Source organism: Acomys russatus, chromosome 4 (assembly GCF_903995435.1).
Source record: "Acomys russatus chromosome 4, mAcoRus1.1, whole genome shotgun sequence".
Taxonomy (NCBI): Eukaryota; Metazoa; Chordata; class Mammalia; order Rodentia; family Muridae; genus Acomys; species Acomys russatus.
The window spans coordinates 26,740,927-26,763,933 of record NC_067140.1 but is presented as its reverse complement, the minus strand read 5'-3'; the positions used below and the strand labels follow the sequence as shown (position 1 = coordinate 26,763,933).

Here is a 23,007-nt window from a genome sequence, read left to right as displayed (position 1 = left end):
GAAAAAAAAGGACATACCTGAACCTGAAGCCTGCCAACTGCCCCAGGCACTCAGGGCCGGACTATCTTGGAATGCACGTGGCCTGCAAGCCACACATTGAAGATACCTGGTTTAGGTGAAATGGGCAAATACAGAATCCACGAAAACTCACAAAGAAGAAATAGGCTTACTAAAGAAATCTAATCAATATTCAATAACCTTCTAAAGCAAGAAGACCAGACCCAGATGGCTCATTGGTGAACCCTGCCAGACATTTCCATGAAAGTGACACAACTCTTCTCTAGTCTCTCTGAGAAGACAGAAGCTCTGGGCAGACCTTGAGCTCACTCAGTGAGGCCAGCATCACCCCAGAAGCAGAACCAGTCACAAAGAGTGACAACTGTAGTTGATGATCATCTTTTAGGGACACAGATGCAAAGGCCCTCAAGAAAACACTAGGGAATCAAACACAGCACCGTGCGTGCGATAGTTTGCATGTGTTCCCCAAAGTCCATGTGTTGGAAACTTAATCTTCAACAGGATTGAGAAGTGGGAACCGGTGGAAGGCTTAGGTCTTGAGAAGCAGCCCCTACAGATAGATTAATTTCATTATCCTGGAGTAAGTTTGCTGTGAAAGCAAGTCTGATCCTCTTGCCTTCTCTCTTACCTGTTCTCTTACCCCATGGTGTCTTCTGCCACATTACAGCCACAAGGCGGTCATCACAATCCAGGCATGATGCCACATGCTTTCAATCCCAGCACTAGAGAGGCAGAGGCAAGGCCAGCCTGGTCTACACAGCAATTTCCAGGACAGCCAGGACTAGAGAGAGAGAGACTGTGTCTCGAAACAAAAACAAGCAAGCAGCCAGGTGCAGTGGCACACACCCATAATCCCAGCACTCAGGGAGGCAGACACAGTTGGATCGTTGTGAGCTGGAGGCCAGCCTGGTCTACAAAAAGAGTCTAGGACAGCCAAGGTCACACAGAGAAACCTGTCTCGAACTGTCTCCCCTCCCAAAAAGACATTACCAAATGTGGTTTTGGTCCCTTGGTATTGATATGAAGCAATAAAATCCTGTTCACTTTAAAGTGCCCAGTCTGTAGCAGTTTGCTGTAACAGCACTGTCCTGGCTAGTTTATGCCAACCTGACACAAACTAAAGTCAAAGGAGAGGAGGATGCCTCAATCGAGAAAATACCTCCATAAGATTGGGCATAGACAACCTCTGTTCATCTACCTATCTATCTATCTATCTATCTAGTTTTGGTTTTTTGAGATTGGGTTTCTCTCTGTAACAGCTCTGGCTATACTGGAACTCAATCTATAGACCAGGCTGTCCTTGACACAGAGATCCACCTGCCTCTGCCTCTTGAGTGCTAGGATTAAAGGTATGCACCATCATGCCCAGTTCTTTAGGGCATTTAAAAAATAGTGATTGATGGGGAAGGTCTCCACCCATTTTGTTGCATGAGTGTGAGAGAGAGTGTGTGTGTGTGTGTGTGTGTGTGTGTGTGTGTGTGTGTGTGTGTGTGTGCACCCTGTGCAGGAGGTCCTGGGTTCTATAAGAAAGCAGGATGTGCAAGCCAGAGAGCAGCACCCTCCATGGCCACAGCATCAGCTCCAGCCTCCAGGCTCCTGCCCTGCTCGAGTTCCTGTCCTGACTTCCTTTGATGATGAAGAATGCTGTGGAAGAGTAATCCTTCCCTCCCCAAAGCTTTGGCTGTGGTGTTTCATCACAGCAATTGCAACCCTGACTACAACAAGCACAAAACAGACCCAAACACCATAGCAGGAATTACACATTGTGATTGAATGAGGTTTTCCCCTAGGTATGCAAGGATGGTTCACCTAATTGCAAGGCACACAATCACATTAATGAATGCAAGAAAAGCTTTTGACAAAACCCAAAACTTATTCATGACTGAACTCTTAGTAAGCTACAGATGAAGAAAGCCTTCCTCAGCACGGTGGATGACAAAACACACATAACAGCTTAACCCCTCTAAGACGAGGAGTGAGGTACACCCAGCACCGTGCCAACTTAACTTGTATGAGAAGCCCTAGCCAATAAGATAAGACAAGAAAGGGGAAGAAAGTATGTGTGTTGGGAAGAGAGGGTTTTGTGTGCAGAAAATACCAGAACTGACACGCTTGGAACTAGTATGTTACAGGAAAGTAGGGCATAAGACTAGTAAACAAAATCCAGTTGCCGTCCTATGTACCAACAATGAATAATTGAAGTTAAAAAATATAATACTGTGTCTGTTTTTAGATATTTGTTTTATTTATTTGTGTGTACACGCATTTGTGCGTGGAGAGAGAGAGAGAGAGAGAGAGAGAGAGAGAGAGAGAGAGAGAGAGAGAGAGAATAAGCCAGAAAAGGCATTGGATCTCATGGACCTAGAACTACAGCTGTTGTGAGCTCCCCAATGTGAGTTCTGGGAACAGACTTGGGTCCTCTGCCAGAGCAGTATAGCTCTTAGCCACTGAGCCATCTTTCCAGCCCCACAATACTATATTTGTATACTAACTAAGTAATCAATGCAAAAACTTTAAAAGTAAAATAGTATTTATATCAACATAGAAAATGAAACATGGCCTGGGTGTAGCTCAGCAGCAGGGAACTTGCCCAGCTAATCCTAGCATCACCGACCCACCGCAAATAAAAACTTGATTTTGTGTTTAAAAAGATGAAGGGATTGGAGTGATGGCTCAGTGCTTAAGAGTGCTTGCTGCTCTTGAGGACGTAGGTTCAGTCCCGATCACCCATGTTGGGCAGCTCAGCATTGGTAACACCAGCTCCAGGGTGTCTAATGTCCTCTTCTGGCCTCTGACAGCCTATAGACACTTGGCACACGCTCACACAGACACACCAAGTCCAAGACTTCCAACAATGCTGCACAGTCAAGTTGGTGTGGTCAGGAAGCCAACAGAGAACGCAGAGACAGACCTACACAGGACCATCAGCTGCTCTCTGACCAGGGCAATCTGTGGAGGGAGGGGTCTATGCCTTCCAAAAACTAATCAAAACTGGTCACAGACATTACAATGCTGTGTGTTTGTTTGTTTGTTTATCCCCTCCCCCGCCGCCTTTTTGTTTGTTTATTTATTTATCCCCTCCCCCACCGCCTTTGTGTGTGTTTGTGTGTGTGTGTGTGTGTGTGTGTGTGTGTGTGTGTGTGTGTGTGTGTTAAGGACAATAAAGCAGGAGAAAGGCTGACTAGCCCTGTGTTTAGTGATGAATATTTATTTAATTATTTAGTTAGTTTCTTTGAGGTAGAATCTCATGTAGCCACATATGATTTTGAATTCCAGACCCTTCTGCCTCTTCATGCCAAGTGATGGGATCACAGACGTAGGGCCACCACAGCCAGCTGAATTTTTAAACAGAAGACTGTTTCAAGTTCCACCGAAGAAAAACCAATAAGCTGGATGGTGTGTTAAAATGAACGATACTGCTAACAGAATAAGAAGGCAAGACTGAGCATGATTTTAAACACCCGTACTAGCATTAGAAGCCTGAGGCAGGGGGATGAGAAACTGGACACCAGCCTTGGCGACACTGTAAGACCCTGTCTCATAAAACCAAAGCAAAAACTAAATGAGAAGAAGCCACAGCCTGGGAGACAGTGTCTGCAAAAGATACATATGACAGGCTAATCCAAAATATGCAAAACTCTTAAAAATAAATAAGAAAACAATCAAAAATGGGCAAAAGTGTAATCAGGAACCTCCTGTAGAAAAATCCACTGGTGGAAAACATGCGTGTGAGAGGGTGCTATGTCACAGCTTAACATGCGTGTGAGGGGGTGCTGTGTCACAGATTAACATGCGTGTGAGAGGGTGCTGTGTGTCAGTTTAACATGCATGTGAAGAGGTGCTGTGTGTCACATCTTAACTGAAGAGGTGCTGTGTGTCACATCTTAACATGTGTGTGAAGAGGTGCTGTGTGCCACAGCTTAACATGCATGTGAGGGGGTGCTGTGTGTCACAGCTCACAGGGCTGATGGCCTTGATTGTTGGCTCAACTCCGCTGGGTTTGGAGTCACTGGGCAGACACACATGTGACCATGTCTGAGCGGATGCTTCTAGAGAGGTTTAAATGAGGAAAGAAACGTGGAGGGCACATCTCAGTGTCTGGAGGGCCTGACTGAATAAAATGAGAGATAAAGAAGCAATCTGAACACCAGCAGATGAACTTCCCCTCCCTGGCCATGGGTGCAATGAACCAGCTGCCTCACATTCCTGCCACTGAATCCACAGCCACTCTCACCGCCGTGCCTTCCATATTGTGCCTTCCACACGGATGGAGCTTACCCTCAAACCATGAACCAAAATGAAACCTTTCTCCATCGAATTGCCTTTTGTCAGGTCACAGCGATGAGGAAAGGTAATTAATAAAGCAGTGGAATAAAACAGGAATGTTCTAAAACAAACCCCAGACAAAGTCCCTGTGAAGGGCACGCGGGATGCTCATCACTGCGGGTGGAACACGGGAGAGCACAGCTGCTGCGGGAGAGGGGGTGCCCTGTCTGTACAACTGGCCTATCCATGCCTTAAAGTTCCACGACTGCACTCTTTTTTTTTCCCTCCCTACCTGAGGGAGCTGAAAGCTTATGCTCACACAAAAACCTGCATAGATACATTTATAGAAGCTGTAGTCATAATTGCAACTGAGATGTTCTTCATTAACTGAGCAATAATGGCATCTAATTCAGCGACACCAAGAAATGAGTTTCCGAGCCAGGAAAAGACACGAAGGAGACTTGAATGATATTAGCACAGGAGAGAGGCTGGCCTGCCAGAGTGCCTTGCCTCCAGCTGCACAAGCTTCTCGAAAATGAAATATGGACTTGGCTTTAAAAGAAAGGTTGCCCAGGGCTGAGGTGGGGAGGGTGAACAGGTAGAGTCCACAGCATTTGAGGGTGCGCAGAAAAGCTATTGTCCATGATGGGGTACCGTGCATCTATTGGAAGCCACAGAATGTGAAACACCAAGTGCTAGCCCTGGTATAAGCTGTCAATTTTGACTGGTTTGTCACCACTTCCTTGTTTTTGTTTTTTGTTTTTTTTTGTTTTTCGAAACAGGGTTTCTCTGTGTAGTCTTGGCTGTCCTGGACTCACTTTGTAGACCAGGCTGGCCTCGAACTCACAGCAATCCGCCTGCCTCTGCCTCCCAAGTGCTGGGATTAAAGGTGTGCGCCACCACCGCCCGGCATTTGTCACCACTTCTTACTGGTGACCATGTGCCTTACAATGCAAGACCTTTCCAACAGAGGAGAATAAGTAGTGGAGGGTGTCACCGGGAGACGCTGTCTCAAGCAAATTACAAAACTGCTCTAAAGATTGTTCATTCATACTTGTAACTCCTGAGGCTGGCCCGGTGGTTAAGAGCACTGGCTGCTTCTCCAGAGGACAGATTCCATTCCCAGCGCCCACGTGCTGGCTCACAACCATCTGTGACCCCAGTTCCAAGGGATCTGACCTCCTCGGGCACTGCACGCACATGGCGTCTGACATAAATGCACGCAAACATCTATACACATAAAACTATTATTAGAAAGTCATTGTAACTCCCACCTCCTTAGCTTCCCAGCTGTCCTCTTGCATTCCACCAGCAGGGACAACGTCCTTGGGAGTATCGGGCGTAACAGGATTTTGGTTTGTCGGGTTGTTTGGCAGCTGCTTGCAGAAGCCTTAGGGCCTGCCTACATTTTGCAAGGTCCTTGTTTTGTGACATTCCCTTGTCTGGCTCTCAGCTCAAGTAGAGGTCCTACTATCACAGAGGGTTTCCTCAGCACTGTGTGCTGCGGATGTGTCTCCCCTCTAGCAACAGGGGCCTCTGGCTTCCTGTTTTCCCGTGTTTCATTCTCCTCAACAGCTGGATGCCTTAGCTCCTGAATCTCCATTTTGGTTCTGTTTCCCAGCCTCCCTCACTGGAACCAACTGCTTCAGAAATACACACAGTCCCTTGAGGGCCACAGCAGAGGGGCTGGTTCCACATGTGCAGGTGTCACGTGACTGGGTTCTTGGTCAGACTGACCAGGTGACCAATTCAGCTCCACTTGTAACTATTCCCAAATCTCCTTGGTAGAAACTCCATCTTCCTGGGACCAGCTCCCTCCACAGCACAGTGTTCCTGTTCCCCTTTTCTTTCTCTTTTTGAGTGAGACACAGAGGCAGGCTCCAGGGGATCATGTGCTGTCTTCCACAGAACATTTGACCAGGGCCCGTGGCAGCAGCTCCTAGTGGACTGCTCGGTGTCCACTCAGCAATGAGACCATAACAGCTTGTTTGCACCAAAATCCACACATCAAGGAATGAGCTCTCTTCATCTTTAAAAATAGAACCGTAAGAATTCTCAGGACCAGGGCCAGTGGCTGTTGGAGACGAGGCTTTCTCACCCACACCGTGGGCTTTCTCTTTGTTCACCCAATAGAGTGGACTCAGGCTCTTGAGTGGGCTAAACCCACGACAGAGCAGGGGGGAAGTCTGGGGCCCTCCTGAGCAGGTGGGGGCCAATGTGCATCTGGGGAAGGGAAGGTACGTAAAGCTGGAGCGGCTCATATGCTCTTCCTGAGTCATGGATCAGATGCACTATAGTCCTTCATCCTCATGGGATGCTCAGGATGGGTGCACTGAGGCAGCTGAGGAGGGGACGTACATGGTCACATCACTGCTGGGACTGGAGGCTCAGCTACTGCTGAGTAGCGTCACCAGGAACTGGTGCTGGCATTAGACCCATCTGCTGGGCTGGGCCCTGTCCCTGAGGAAGGAGGCCCATGGATCCAGGCAGCAACTGCCCTGCTTATTTCCAGTGTTGGTTCACTCCTTGCTGAACTGTGGTACTTGAGCCCACTTGTTCCCTAAGGAGACCAGTTTCCAGACAGATCCAGAGGGACAGACAGACAGTGATCTGTTTTCAACAGTCGTAATCCCAGCACTCCAGGAGGCAGAGGCAGGTGATCTCTGAGTTTGAGGCCAGCCTGGTCTACAGAGTGAGCCCAGGACAGCCAGGGCTACACAAGAGAAACCCTGTCTCGAACCCTGCCCCCCAAACAAACAAACAAAAAACAAAGCAAAAAACAAAACAAAAACAAAAAAACAACCAACAGTCCTAATGTGATGGGTGAGGGCCATCCTCATCATCCTCAGAGAGGGCCGCAGGGAACTGGCCTTGGCCTTGTCATCCCACTATTTGTGCAGAATGGCACCTTTTGAACCCCAAACAGCAAAGCAAGGAGGAAAGCCTGGGCACTTGTGGGTGGAGCAGACATGCAGGCTTATTGACAGCAGGCTTTCTGGGAAACTGCAGGCAGGCAGCTAGCTCTGAGTCCATCGCCCAGGGAGAGTAGAGCTGAGTCCCATGGGTACCTCTCCAGGTTCTTTCTCAAGTAGTCTGTCCTCCTCACTACAAACGCTGACAGGGCCCTTTTTAGGGCAGGAAGAATGTACCAGAGCACCACTTACTGGCAGCTCCTTCAACAGGAACCTTCCTTACAGGCTCCTGAGAACCTGGGTCTCCATCGTAGCCTCCTGATAGCAGTATTTCTTCCACTTTCTGTGCTCAGATTTTGTTTTATTTTGATTTTTTGAGACAGGGTCTTGCCATGTAGCTCTGTGCTTCAGTCTACAACACAGTCTTGCTGACAATTTTGGCCAGTATCAGAGGGCCCACCAGGATGCCCATTTGTTTTGTGAATTAGTTACAAAGGTCAAGGAAGAATGCCATTAAAACTCAGTGGGAGGCCATGGGAAGGGTTGAAATGTTTTCTGGCGTCAATCACAGCTGCTCGATCGCCCCCTGTGGGATGATGGTGTTGCAATGCCAGGTTGGGTCCTAGATCAGAGAGGTTAGGTAGGCCTGTTTATGCTACTCGGAACACCACTGTTGCAGCCCAGCCCCGCAACAGGAACAGGGCAATGTGTGTGTGTGTGGGGGGGGACACAAGGCTCATGAGGCAGACGGAAGGAGCTGGATTCAGGAGTGCAAGGAGGAGCCTCCAGCCTCCTGATAGGGTGCACAGTGTGTGTGTGTTGGGGGGGGTGGCAGGTGTTCTGCCACATCTTCCTAGGGCTGGTCCTCAGCCTGTGCCAGAGGATATATATACCCTAAAGCTGAGTAGCCTGTCCACAGACCAGCCTCATGTCTTCCTCCTGGGTTCCCTCAGACCCTGGGGGTGGGGGGGAGTGTTTATGGTGAGAACTGAGCCTAGTCATGTCCAGCATGGCTGGCCTTCAGTGTTCCCATAGCCGCCCCTTCACTGACCTGGGCCCTACCTAGCAAAGATTCCCTGGGACGTGCTTCTAGTTACAAGACAGTGGGAGCCAACAGATAGAATTCAAGCTGTGGGCGCTGTGGTGGCCAGGGGGGACAGCCCTCTGTGCTGCCACCAGATCAAGCTGCTGCTCCTGAGTCTGTTATACTGCGGCAAAGGATGCTGCTGGAATCCGCTAACATGCTTCCTTTAGCGACTATAAAAGCCTGTGGCCAGGCAAGTGGGGCAGCTGGGCAAGTGGATGGGAGCCCTTTGCACCCCAGGTCAATGGGAGGTGTGGGTAGTGATGGCATCCAGGCGCAACTGTGGGGAGTCAGTCCACATAGCACTGGGGAAGACACAGCCAAGCGAGGAGCTGGCCTGCCTTCTCCTGGGGCCCTCACTGGCATTTACCCAGGAGCCCAGTGAGAGCAACAGTGGTGCTTAACATCTCACTGGTAGAATGCGGCAAGACAGAAAGAAGATAATGGGGCCGGTCCAGCCCAGCGGGCACCCAGGAGGCAGAGGCTCTGTCAGAGAAAGGACTACATCTTGCTCTCCCTGTGTTCCACCTTTCCCCAGCAATGGAGTCTAAAAAGAAGCCCAGCTCAAGGGCTTATCTTTCTGCCTTAGGAATCATCTTCAACGGTTGTGGGCTGGGGTGGGAAATCTTGAGGCTACATCTGGATCCTCCCGGTTTGTTTTTCTCTTCCTGTTACCAAAGTCCCCAGTGTACCATTTAGGCATAGCTCAAGGAGCAGCAGTGGCCGTACCCTGGGACCAGCAAAACCAGACCTTGGATCTAGTCTCTGTCTCTCTCTTTAAGGTATACTGAGATGACGTGATGGTGGCAGCGTGTATGCGTGCATGTGTGTGTGTGTGTATGCGCATGCATGTGTGTTTGTGTGTGCATGTGTGTGTGTCTTCAGCCTCTCAACCTATAAATGTAGCCTTATTTTCAAAAAGTGTTTTTTTGCAGATATAATCAGATTAGAGACGCAAATGTCCTGATTCAGGGTGGGCCCTAAATCTCAGGACAAATATTGCTAGAGGGCAGACAGACAGAGAAGGTGGTGTGGAGACCGAGGCAAGACTGAGGGGGTGTGGCCCTGAGCCAGGCACACTTCATCCATCATCATTCCTGGAAGAAGAGGAAGGAGCCTCCTCAAGCCCCTGGAGGGGAAAATGGTCCTGAGAGACACCCTGGAATTTAGACCTCTGGGCTCTGGGACCATAAGAGAACATATTCCCATAGCTGTGAGTCAGCAGTTGTCAAGCCCTGCTTTATGATAGCCACAGATCCCAAGCATGCTCTGGGCCTCTCACAAGAGGCACAACGTTGTTTGAGGGTTAGAGCAGTTTAAAGCGCGGATATCCACCTCTGGTGATTTTCTTTAGAAGCTCTGTGAGCACCGCCTGGACGATCTGCCACAAACACAGGTATTTTTAATACAGTAGACGGCTCCTTTTAAACAAGCTGTCAGGAAAATTAATTGCAGGAAGTTTAACAGGCGCTAACGTGCCTAAGAGCCCTGCAATTACCAGCTTCCAGTCTGCAGGCACATTTGACAGCCGGGGGCCCTAGAAGTGCCTAGCTGCTCCCCCCAAAAAACCAAAACAAAACTGCTTTCTTCTGCTAAGAGTGTGACCCTGGTGACCCCAGATTATTTGCTCCAGCATCTGAGTGGATGATGGAGAGCCTCTAAGGTGCAGAGCTGGACAATCCTCCTCTGTTTGGATCAGAGCTGTAGTCCTTCAAGTCAAGGTCTGGTACACGGTGCATCGCCACCTCAACAAAATGGATTCTGAGGCTAGGCAAAAATCTACAGTCTCAAACATGTGAGGCCTATAGGGACAGAGGAGGCTTTTGGGAAAGCACACCAGCTGGCACACAAAGACACTGTTGTCTCTTCCTCCTGACCTGCTCTCATAGAAAGACCACTCTTGGGGTGGGGATGGAGGGACCACACAGGAGTGGAAAGGTCTGCAAAGCTGGCCTCATAGCAGTCTGTATGCTTTTCCTGAATATGGTGCTGGGCCACAGGAGGGAAGCTTCAGGTGGCTGAGCCTGAGGGTTCTTAGGGTGGGAAGAGCCCTGCCCACCTTGATTTGTGTCTTCAAAGGTGCCTGGCAGAGGCCAGCCAGCTGTGGTCATGCAATGAACTAGGCCCAGGGTCCCAGAGGCAGGTCCTAAAGGGCTATCAGCCAGGTGGGATGGCTCTCCTCCTCAAGCATTAAATCTGAGGCTGGACAGTTGCTTCCTACTGTGCATATCCTGCCTGCAACAGACAAGTTTATAAACGAGCTAGTCACACCTGGATCCAGACCAGCTCTGAGGCTTGCCTGGCTGGCTCTCAGCTTCCCCAGTGACAGGATCCAGGCGTGCTTTGCACAACTCTCCTTGACCCTTGGGAGCTGAGGATTGCAGGGGTCTACTGAACTCTTGGAAATTATGGGCTGGCCCGACAGCTGGCGGTGAATGTTTGCGTCTTAACAGTTTCCAGGGAGAGGCTATTTCCAAACACCTTGAGGGTCTGGGAGTGTAGTGTCTTTAAAGAGAAGAACCAATTTTGAGTTACAAGAAAACAAAGCTCTCCCAAGAATGCTCCTAACCTTTAAATACTCCAAAGAAGAGTTACTGGAATTTACAATAAATTCACCTTTTCACAGACAACTGGCTGAGCATGTTGAAATCCAAACAATTCTGCTCTTTTGATAAGTCTTAGTGTAAGACTTACTGGATGTTTGTGGAGTAAGTGCCTTCCTTTGTTAGGGCCTCTTCACAACATTGTTAACGATTCCTTCAAGACAAAGTTTTACATCTTAGCTGCCTGGGATGCTGTGGATGTGGACAGTGTTTAAAGCCAGGAGAAGACTTTTGTTTGAGATATTAGACAAGGTCTGCTGCTATAAACAGCCATAAACCATCACCAGGTGCCTTAGGCCCTGTGGTCTGACAGGATGCAGACTGTGCCACTACCAGAGGCTCTCGATGCTTCAGATCCTTTTGTGAGGGAGTCTTTGTCAGGACTTAAGCTTGTGAGTTCAGGGCCTGGCCTGTGAATCCACACAGGGCTTCTCTGTGGATTCTGTGCTGTAGGGATAAGTTCAGACAGACAGGCATACATGTATGCGTGCGTGTGTTTATATGTATATATATATACACACAGCTATGTATGCGTGCATGTGTTTATATGTGTATATATACACGCAGCTATGTACGTGTGCATGTGTTTATATGTATACATACACACAGCTATGTATGCATGCATGTGTTTATATGTATACATATACACACAGCTATGTATGCGTGCATGTGTTTATATGTATATATATACACACAGCTATGTACGCGTGCATGTGTTTATATGTATACATATACACACAGCTATGTACGCGTGCATGTGTTTATATGTATATATATACACACAGCTATGTACGCGTGCATGTGTTTATATGTATATATATACACACAGCTATGTACGCGTGCATGTGTTTATATGTATACATATACACACAGCTATGTACGCGTGCATGTGTTTATATGTATATATATACACGCAGCTATGTACGCGTGCATGTGTTTATATGTATATATATACACACAGCTATGTATGCGTGCATGTGTTTATATGTATATATATACACACAGCTATGTATGCGTGCATGTGTTTATATGTATATATATACACACAGCTATGTACGCGTGCATGTGTTTATATGTATACATATACACACAGCTATGTACGCGTGCATGTGTTTATATGTATATATATACACACAGCTATGTACGCGTGCATGTGTTTATATGTATATATATACACACAGCTATGTACGCGTGCATGTGTTTATATGTATACATATACACACTGCTATGTATGCGTGCATGTGTTTATATGTATATATATACACGCAGCTATGTACGCGTGCATGTGTTTATATGTATATATATACACACAGCTATGTACGCGTGCATGTGTTTATATGTATATATACACACAGCTATGTATGAGTGCATGTGTTTATATGTATACATATACACACAGCTATGTACGCGTGCATGTGTTTATATGTATATATATACACACAGCTATGTACGCGTGCATGTGTTTATATGTATATTACACACAGCTATGTATGAGTGCATGTGTTTATATGTATACATATACACACAGCTATGTATGCGTGCATGTGTTTATATGTATATATATACACACAGCTATGTACGCGTGCATGTGTTTATATGTATATATACACACAGCTATGTATGAGTGCATGTGTTTATATGTATATATATACACATAGCTATGTATGCGTGCATGTGTTTATATGTATATACACACACATATATAGCTGGGTGTGTAGATATGTACACATGCAGAATGGAGAAAAGGAATCCTAGAAACTGAGGCCCATAGGACGGGATCTGAGGGGAGACAGAGAGGGATCCACTGCAGCTGTCTGACCCAACACGTGTCTTGGGATTGTCTTCAAGTGACACATGCAGGTAACACTCAGGAAAGGGCTTGGGAACTGAGCCGTAGACACGAGCCAAGTAAACGCATAGAGAAGAGCTGAGGACTTAGTAATGGTGCTAATGTTGGCACCACCATCAACGGATGGTACATTTGAAGGGGCAGCTCTCACTTGAGGCTATCCACCTCGAGAAAAACACTGGCATTCTCCAGGGGATTGATATCACCCAAAACACCACAACAAAGCTTAAAATGCTCAGGAAACATCTAAAGTTACCATTGAAAGATACAGGAACATGACTCTCTCCAAAGGAAAAGACAATCATTACATCAGTCCATGGGATTGGTACAGCCACAATAAAAGCTCATTAAGATTAATTAAAAAAAAAAAAAAAAAAAAAAGACTTCCTCTGGCCAAGAGCATAGAACCTCTGGATGAAGACCTAACATTTCTACTGGGCCTGGACAGTCACCTGGCCAAGGTGGGGTCACCTTAAGCTGTGATAAAGAGATAGGGGAGTAATTTTCCCTTTGAGGAGATACTATATTTTCCTTTGCAGAATCCCCCAGTGCATAGATGGATCCCACAAGCCACCACGAGGTCCAGCTGGATTGCCTTCTGAAGGCACAGTCCCAGCCCTCTCCCAGACTCCCAACCCACCCTCCACACCCTGTTTCTTTGTTTCTTTATCTCCTTTGGATGCTGGCCAAAATCTATGTGTGTTTATCTGACACTCTGGGCTTCTTTACTCTTTCTCTAAAGCCCCTCCCCTCAGCTATGTGGCCATGTGCCTGCCACGCATCTGACCCCCATGATAGCTTAAGTGGCTTTTTCCCCTCCGCTCTTCTCCAGGCAGCCTTTGCATTGCACATGCCCTGAGAGTTTTTCCTTTTTAAACATTAAGAAAATCATCCTTGAGCTTCTGTCTGAATCCGTTCATAAATTCTTTTGTTAGTGAGACTAAGAATCCAAAGAGGCGACCTCGATTTCCCCTGTATCATCTGGTGACCACAGAGGAACTTAAAAGGATGACCCAGAGGAAGGAAAGGTCAAGGCCTTAACAGGAAGTTGAGCAGCCGTGGTGACATCTACCTGTTTGCCCAACGTTTCAGAAGGTGAGGCAGGAAGAGGCGCGTTCATGAACAGCCTGGGCTACACAGTGAAATCTTACATCAAGACAAAAAGCCAGCATTGCGGTCATGTTCCCCGAGGTACAGAACTCTCTGCAATGACTAGGAAGATAAGAGCTCACAAAAGAGAAAGACCGCATTATAACATTAGAGGCAAACTAAAGAGCAGCAACAACCACTGGCCCTTCAGAAAATCTGTTGGTAAGAGAATATTCTGCCTCTGTGCTATGCAATTTCCAACAGTGTAGACTGTTATATTGGGCATAAAACAGTCTTTAACAAATTAAATTTATATCATGTGAGCATATTCTTCAAGACAATAGGGCTGAGTTAGAGGTGGATACAGCACAATGGCTTCTGGAAGGATATCTAAGCAGCTAGGAAGTAAGAACAATTCTAGACAGCCCAAGAGCGAAAATAAGAAATTTGAACAAGAAAGAATAAACTCTCAGAAAAAAAAAAAAAAAGTGAGCTGCCACTAATGTAGTACTTAGGAGAATTTTTGTAGCATTAATTGTTTATACATTAAATAATGAAGTTCACGCTGGGTCTGGTGGTACACTAATCCCAGCACTCAGGAGGCAGAGGCAGGCTGAGCCCTGAGTTCAAAGCCAGCCTGGTCTACAGAGTAAGTCCAGGACAGCCAGGGCTCCACAGAGAAACCTTGTCTCAAAAAACCCAATAATAGTAATACTGATGATGATGATGATGGTGGTGGTGGTGGTGGTGATGATGATCTTAAACCAACAACCTAAGTTTTTACCCTAAGAAATCTAGACTAATAAACTGGTGTGGTGGTTTACACTGTAATCCCAGGTGAACGCAGGAGGATGGATTGCTGCAAACTCAAGGTCAGCCTGGGTTACAGAGTGAGACTCTATCTCAGAAGAACAAAACAAGAAAACCTGTCAGTCAGTCCAGGGAAAGAAGAACAAATTAAACAGAACAAAGGAAACAGACTTAGCAAGTGAAAAACTATATAAACCAAAGACATCACAGAGAAACTCAGGGAACTTGGGAATAGTTGTGTCAGAACATCTGCCTGAACGTATGCCTATGCACTACATGCATGCAGTACCCAAGGAGACCAGCAGGCCCTGTCAGATGACCTAGGAGTGAATTGCAGACAGTTGTGAGCTACCATGTGTGTGCTGGGAATTGAACCCTGGCCCTCTGGGAGAGCTGCCAGTGCTCCTAACCCCTGAGCAACTTCTCTAGCCTTGAAAATTGATTATTTTTCTTATTTATTTATTTATTTATTTATTTTTATGTGCATTGGCGTGTTGCCTGCATATATGTCTATGTGAGGGTGTTGGATCTCCTGGAATTAGAGTTACAGACAGTTGTGAGCTGTCATGTAGGTGCTGGAAATTGAACCCAGGTCCTCTGCAAGAGCAGCCAGTGCTTTTAACCCTTGTTGATCTGGTGTGGGGGAGAAGAGGAAGAAGAAGAGGGGGGAGGGGAGAGAGGGAAGAAGATGGAGGGAAGGAAGGAGGGAGAGAGAGAGATACAGACAGACAGACAGAGGCAGAGAGACAGAGAGACAGAGCTCCCACATCTGGCATTTGCTGTCAGACCTTCATTTGTTCCCTCCCAGCCCCAGTTTAAGTCTAAGCCACTCTTCTGGAATAATGGAATAAGGCAGCTCCCCCCGCCCCCCACTACTCTTACTGTTCCCAGCATTGCTTCCTGAAACGCAGAAAGACAGATCTGTGCTCTTAAAGCACTCCGTCTCCACGCTGTTCAGCTAGGAAGCTTGGTGTTGCTCATTTCCTGGAGTAAAAGCCACAGCATCGTCTGTCCGTTAATGCTCATGGCTCCAGCACCCCGGCTTCCTCCCAGTTCCTCGGCACATACAGCACAGGCCTGTCCTAGAGCCTTCGTACTCTTCCTTCGACACTGCACATTGCTCTCTGGGAGCCTATGAGAGACCTTCCTTGACCTACCGAGCTGTGTCCCCAATTCTAATGCCTCCACATCCTCAGAGGAGGGTTCCTCAGAGTCAGCTGCTGGTCCTGGACTCTGCCTCAGGCAGTATGTATCTCTCAAAGGAAGTGGACAGGTGCTGGCCAGCTGGCTATGTTTCCTGATCTAGTGTTGTGTGAACTGTGTGGGGTGTCAAAGACGGATGATGGAAAAGCTCTGGGGAAGAAGGCATTCTGGTAGTCACAGCGTCTTGTGTTCTGCCGTTCCACAAAGAGGCCTTGCCTGCCAGTGACTCTGCTGTATCTCTGTTGTTCCCTGGGGTGGAGGAAATCCTGCATGTTGTGGACTGAGAGACCCTCCGGCACCCAGCTGTTGCAAGCATCTAATGTGAGGAAACTAAATGTCCTGTCGTTGGACATCGATAGATCTGAGATCTGAACTCAGCTCTGGACTGTTGCTCTGGGGTGGTCCCCAAAACTGTCCATTCCTGAGTTGATGGAGTTTCTGTCACCTTACCAACTATATCAGGTTTGCCTTCCAAACCAGCCCTGGAATTGACAGAGTGGCCTCCGAAGGACACAGGTGTCTGGCTCGAAGAGGGTAGTTTCAACTTGGCCGGTCTGACCAATAGTCTCTGCCCTGTCCTAGTTTGCTTTCCACGGCCGTGATAAAACCCTGACTGACAGCAACTTGGGGAAGAAAGGGTTTGAGAATCTGCCCTCCCTTTAAACACAAACAGCTAGAAAATCTTGCAAAGTTGTGTACTTATGTCTTTGGAAGTGCAGATGGACAGATCTCCAACAGTGGTGTGTGGCCTGACATGCTGGCAGTGCCCTCTATGCCAGCCTGGCCCAGGGGCCTCACTGTGTGAATGTGACCATGGGAGCCTCTCTGTCACATTGCCACACTTGATCAGCCAGAAGTCTCTGCCTTCCAGTACAACATATTGAGACTATGACACGAGGCTCTGTTCAGAGGACAACTCCCACTGCCCTTGACACTGCAGGGCTACAGATGACAGCCTTGAAGAACAGTCTTCAAGGAGTATCAGTCTGAGGATGAGGCCTGGGAGCTCAGCACCTGGCTACTACAAGAGTCCTGTGGCACAGGCTCCTCCTCCGAGCCTCATGCCAACTCTGGACCCCTGTGCTCCCTTCTCTTCACTCAGTTCCTAGAGAAACTAACCCTCATCCCAGGGGAAGCACCAACTGGATATATTGGGTAAGGGCCTCAGGGCTCTGGCTCTCTCCAGTCACCTGGTTAACATGAATAGGTGGCTCTGCCCCTGGTGGTTTCTGACCAGCAAGGTCCCTGTGTGGACCCCACATGGATCGCCTACATGTCCCCACCCTTCATGTCCTACCTTGCTGAGCCAGGCCAGTTACAAGGCCAGATCGCCCTGTTCCCAAGGTGAGGGTCACCTCCTCCTAGAAGACCGTCTTAGTCCCCCTTGCTCCCACAGACTTCGAGCCTGACCCACTGTACTCTATCTTAGTCTGTACTGGACACCAGGTTTCATAACTTCTCCCCTTCCACCCTGAGCCTCTCTGACCAGGTCTTACTCTGTAGGCTCAGCTCAGCCTCCTGAGAGCTGAGGTTACAGACTTGCCCCACTATGCCCAGGAATATAGCATGCTGAGCTTTTAAAAGCTTTGATCAGGGGCTGGAGAGATGGCTAGGTGGTTAAGAGTGCTTCCTGCTCTTCCAAAGGACTGGAATTTGGTTCCCACCACCCTTATGGTGAGGCTGGTTCACAGCTCTGTAACTCCAGCTCCAGGGTACAGTCACATACAAACACACACACACACACACACACACACACACACACACACACACACACACGAGTAAAAATAAAGTACATAACAACTTCAGCCATCGGGAGTGGCAAGAACACTCGCCGCGCAAAGCTGATAACGTGTGTTTGACACCTGGACCCAAAGTGGAAGGAGAGAACTGAACTCTACGTGCATTATGCCTTCACTGTGTGTGTGTGTGTGTGTGTGTTGTGTGTGATTATATTCAATGTTCACCATTGCTGTGCCTACACAGCCCTGCAACATTTCCCCCAGACTGTGTTTCTGTAAACTCTATCAAAACTAGTTTTCTTCCTTGAGGAGTCAAAGTGCTTCTCCTTGTTTAGTCATCCCCGACCAGCCTGGGTGCTCACCGTGTCCCCTTGAAATTGTTTTGCTATAGACCTGAGGCAGTGGCTGTAGGCACCTCATCTCCTTGTGTGGATTTTAGCGTCTCCTGCCCGTGGGAGGGAGTGTGCACCCTATCCAGGGCCGGTGCTGCCTTTAAAATTGGGTCTGACTGCAAGAGGATGCTTCTGTTTGTACTGGGAAAGAGGCTTTCTGGGGATAACTGGGCAGATGTTGGGTTGGGGAGGGTGGACACAACCCCTGGGTTCACCCCTCTTCCCCATGTATACAAATTCAGTACATACTACCTGGACAGGTGAGCCCAGGGAACCTGTCTGAGCTATAGTCTAGGACACAAGCTCCAAGGTTAACAACAGAGAACTAAAAGACCCAAGGTCAGAGCAGGAGGCTGGCCTGGGTGGCATGAGAGCCACATGTGGCTCAGGATTGGTTACCCGTGGGTACCACAAAGCCCTCGAGTCTCCAGCTCTTCCTCCTGTCCACTGTTATCAGAGCCAGATCTGGAGCCTCTGGGAGGAGCAGGGCATCAGGCTTCCCCTGCTGTTTTCTTCTCCCACTGCCTGCCTGGTCCCACCCCATCCTGCCACACCCCAAACACCTGGAAGGCACTGAGACGGGGAATGTCCCTGTTCTGGAAAGAGGCCAACACTTCAATACTTCTAAATATGGTCATAAGGATGGGTGGCCAGCCCTGACAGGGGACATTCAATAGAAGCTAGCCACAAAGACCTGTGGCAGGTGCTCAGACCTCTCAGTAGGTACTGCAAACCCCATGATCCCAGGAAACAAAGCCCGTCTTCAGATGGTGGATAGGGTACAGGAAGAGTGAGAGAGCCCCTGCCTCTCCTGAGGGGCTGGTCTCATCACGTGTTCCCAGCCCAAGAGAACTGGTCAGCTGCTAACGTCAGATGGATGACTTTTGAATACGCTGTCGTCAGTCACTCCAAGAATGGGGCTGAGTCCTCTAAGGGAAAATGGAAGTCCTGCTCTCCAGAGGTAAGAAGGCAGCCAGCAGGCACTTACTAAACACTCAGCCAACACCGTGACAGTCACAGTGGGGAGCCTCACCCGGGGTGGACGCTCAACAGACATTACTGATGGACAGTGACCAGGACCCTGTCACATGGGCCCCGAAGCTGTCAAGCAGTGAGAAGCCCCAGACAACGGAACTCTGGGAGGGAGGAGACACCCTGTCGTATGGGAATCCAGTTCTGTGGCTCCAACTTGGGTTCTGCAGGAATCTCAGAAAGGGCCCTGTCTAGCTAACAGTGAGCTGTGCTTGCTCCCTTGCTGAGGCCTTGCTGGTGGAGGAGCCGCTGTTCCCAAACAGCGTGGGCTGAGAAGCCCCCCTTCCTACAAAGCCAATCAAAGATAGGAGCTTGAAGGAAAAAACACAGTGCTTCAAAGGAAACAAGGAGCCACAGTGATCGCCACTGTCTGTCACACAGAGCTCCCAACAAATGTGTGCTTGCCTCAGTGGCCAGCATCTTGCTAGAAAAGCTGAGCACTGACTTGCCCCTGCAAAGAGTGGCAGCTCAGGAGGGGCCCTACAGAAGGATATTTGTAGCCCTTGTGGCCCCATGGCCCATCCCCCCTCAGAGATAACCTGTTGAGTTCAACACTGCCCAATGTCTGAATGCCAATTACAACCGACAGCATTTTTGGTTTCTGGATGGCACCTAGACACACCACGTGGCTTCCAAAGTAACTGAGGAGTCCTCTTGGGAGGCTGTGGAAGGCTACGGATGGCTTGGTGAGGAAAGTGACAGACATATGGGGCTGCCAGCTTCCCTGGAGTCCCCTCTAACACAGCAGGAGCCCCTGTCCAGACTCTTCCATTCCCTATTTTCTTTGCTCACTCTGGGGCTAAGGAGAATGCTTCTTATACCTCCATGGTTACCCAGGGTCTAGCACCAAAAATTACTCAAAACTTTCTTCATTTTTCTTTCTCTCTATTTGCTTTATTGTTGCTGTTTTCCAAACAGGGTCTTACTATGTAAACCAGGCTTGCTTCAAACTTGCCCTCTGGAGTGTTGGCACTACCATTCCTGGCTTAAAGTGTTATTCCTGCTCTGGCTTCCCCCATGGATGCTCCCTTCTCACCTTATGGTCCTTTTCTGAGCCCCTCCTCTGTTAGTGGATCTGAAGGAGGGCTCCCTCCAAGTTCCCATGGTGGCTATGCTCAGACCCACTGAGAGCTGTAGTCAATCACCCCAATTTTATTTGCCTCACCACACCCCTCCCCTCCACACCCAGAGGCCCCAGATTGCTTTGTAGAAACACTAGCAGCAAGGGCCTAGGATGCTCTGGCACCTTGGGGACCTGTAAACCCTCTCTCCAATGTTATGATCACTTCACTTCACCGATGGGGAAACTACAACTCAACAAACTAAAGTTAAAGCTCCAACTCCTGGGTTTGTGTCCAGGAGACACAGACAGGAGGCATTGGGGAGCCAGCCTGGGGGTCAGGCAATCCTGTGGCCTCCTGAAAGGCTGATGGCAGCTCTCTTCCCTGAGAGTACCCTCAGGCTTCCAGTGGGTAGAGAGAAGTCAGACTGGGGTTCAAACCCCCTACAACAGGAGAGAGGAAGCAGGGTGGGGCAGACAGCTGAGTGAAAAGTTGAGGAAGAAGATAGTGAGCTGTTGGAGGTATTCTGTCCCTTCCCAGCCTCTGACCTCTCTCAGTACACAGCACTCAGCATGATGTCACTGGGGCCTACTTTGGGACAAGGGAGAAGAAAGTGCTGCTGAGGCACAGTTCTTTCCACAAGGCAACAGTGCTGTGTCTCCCTCCCTGGGGGGGGGGGGCGGGTGCGCCTTGAGTCACTGGGGTTTCTGAGGTGAGTCTGTTAAAAGTCTCTGTGTGGCTCCATTGGAAAGAAACAGCCAGATGGGAAACTGGCTGCCCTGTTGTGCCCTCTAATGTGACAGAGCACAGAGCCCCCACTGAGACACTCTTACCTGGATGACGACCTTGACCGTGGCTGTGTCCACAATGGGTGTGCACACCAGGCCACCAGGGTGCTGACCGTCGGCACTGCGGTTCTGCAGGCCCATGGTGAAGAGCATAGGGAGAGCTAGCAGGCCCGAGGCTAGCCATATGGCACTGATGAATTTCTTGGTGCGGCTGCGGGACATGAGGGTCTTGGCCTTGAAGGGATGGCAGATGGCCAAGTAGCGCTCCACACTCAGGCTGGCTACATTGAGGGCCGTGGCATAGGTGCAGGCATCACGCAGGAAATAGTAGCCACGGCAGCCGGCATCCCCAAAGGCCCAGGGATGGTGCACCCAGATGAAGTTGTACAGCTCCACCGGCATGGCCAGTAGCAGGATGAGCAGGTCAGACAGTGCCAAGCTGCCCAGGTGGTAATGCACGGTGCTCTGCAGGCTCTGCAGTGACTTCTTTCGCGCCAGAGTGAAGGCTGTCACTGAGTTGCCCACGGTGCCCACCACAAAGAGTGCCAGGTATACAGCCGTTACCAGCACCTTGGAATAAATGTCAGTGTTCACGTCCAGGTCGCTGTTGGGTGCTGCCAAGACGGATTCCGAGGTATTGCCTGAGCCATTGCCCAAGCTACTGTCCAAGCCAAGCGCCAGGAGCAACGCCTCCAGTCCGGATTGTGGCCGCGGGAAGGGATGGACTCCGTGTTCACCAGGGGCGCCCTGCAGCACTGAGCTGTTGAGGTGCATGGTGGGCGCCAAGTGCGTGGCTTTGTCCTGCAGCTTTGCAGGTGGAGGTCCCTCCAGGGACAGATGAAGAGGCGTCCAGAGGTGAGGGTGCCGAAGCTAAAGGGGGCGTGCCGTCCAGCTGCGAAGCGCGGGATCCAGAAGATCCTGGGAGCTCTGGGGCTCGCGTTGTGCCCGGCTCCGGGACCCACTTTCCTTTCTCCTCCAGAGTCTGGGGTCTGCTTTCAGATACCCTCCTGGCCCCAAGCCTGCCCGGATCGGGGTTGCGACAGACCTCCAGATTCTGTGGTTGGTTCTGTTCGCCGGGGTGGCAGCAGTGTCCTCAGGACCGCGATCCTGCTGGCTTGTGCGTCGTTGGGCGAGCCTATGGCGCAGAGCGGAGCGCACTCACCGCTGCCCAGCGTGCTCACCCTAGTTCTCCCTCTCCTGCTTCGAGCTCTCCCCGCACCCGACTTCGCACACCTCCTGCTGCGCCGGAGCCTGCCGGGCTCCTCGCGCCTCCACTGAGCTGGCGGCTGCGCGGCGCGCCCAGCAGTGGAGGAGGGTATTGGAGAGGCAGAGACGCGACCACAGCCACTGTCCCCCTCCCTACCCGATACTGGCTGACGGTCGCCCCGCTCAGCGTTCCCGGGGACCACCTGGGCTGGAATGAGCACCTCAGGGAACCAGGATTCTCTACAGGGTACGGTAGAATGAGTGGATATTGGATCTTTCCTTTCAACTTCTCCTAGGCAGCAGTCTCCTCCCCTCCGCCCCCTCCCCCCTCGCTTATCGCTCCCCCCATCGTCTGTCCCAACTTCTCCCACCTCATAAAGGAAGCTATCCTTAGTCGCCTCCAGCTCCCTCAGGCACATGAGGGTGTACTAGGGGAAGGCAAAGCGGAGAAAGAGGTGGCACCCTGCTGGTATGGTAGAGCCTTTGTACAGCTGGCTGGGTCCCCTCCATTCTGGGTGCCTGCGGGGTGCCAGAAGCACCCAGGGGGGCCTCTAGCCTGTAAAGGGCTGGGTGAGGAAAAGCACAGCAGCCCATATCTCCTCACAGGCCCAAGCAATCCCGTGGTCCTATTCTGCCTTTGAGTATGATTGCCCCCTCTGCCCTCTTGTAGTCACTAGCAATGACTCTCAGAGCTGGTGCTCTGTAGGGTTTCGGAGGGGCAGGGCAGGTTTGTGGGTGACACATCTGTCCTTACAGGAAACATTCAGCCTCTACCGCCAGCCCAGCTCAGCTTTTCCCAGGGGACCTCGCCCCTGTCTTGGACCAAGGGAACAAAGGTCTTTTCATCTCGTCCTCCTTGGCAGAGGCCCTGGCAGGAACTTCCAGGCTTGCTGCCATCTTGCTTGCCCTAGAGCCCCTGCCTCTATTTCCCCACTTAGCCCTTCTCCTGCCCTCT

The 23,007-nt window shown here is 49.7% G+C and overlaps 1 protein-coding gene across 1 annotated transcript in view; it reads right to left on the bottom strand.

Annotated features, from left to right (window-relative positions):
• Ntsr1 (neurotensin receptor 1) overlaps positions 1–21,853 on the bottom strand; it is a 41,780-nt gene extending 19,927 nt beyond the window's left edge. The window contains exon 1 of the mRNA XM_051144976.1: positions 20,892–21,853. Coding sequence (XP_051000933.1) covers positions 20,892–21,620 — 729 coding nt within the window. The 5' untranslated portion in view covers positions 21,621–21,853. The remainder of the gene's footprint in view (positions 1–20,891) is intronic.
• Positions 21,854–23,007: the final 1,154 nt, after the last annotated feature.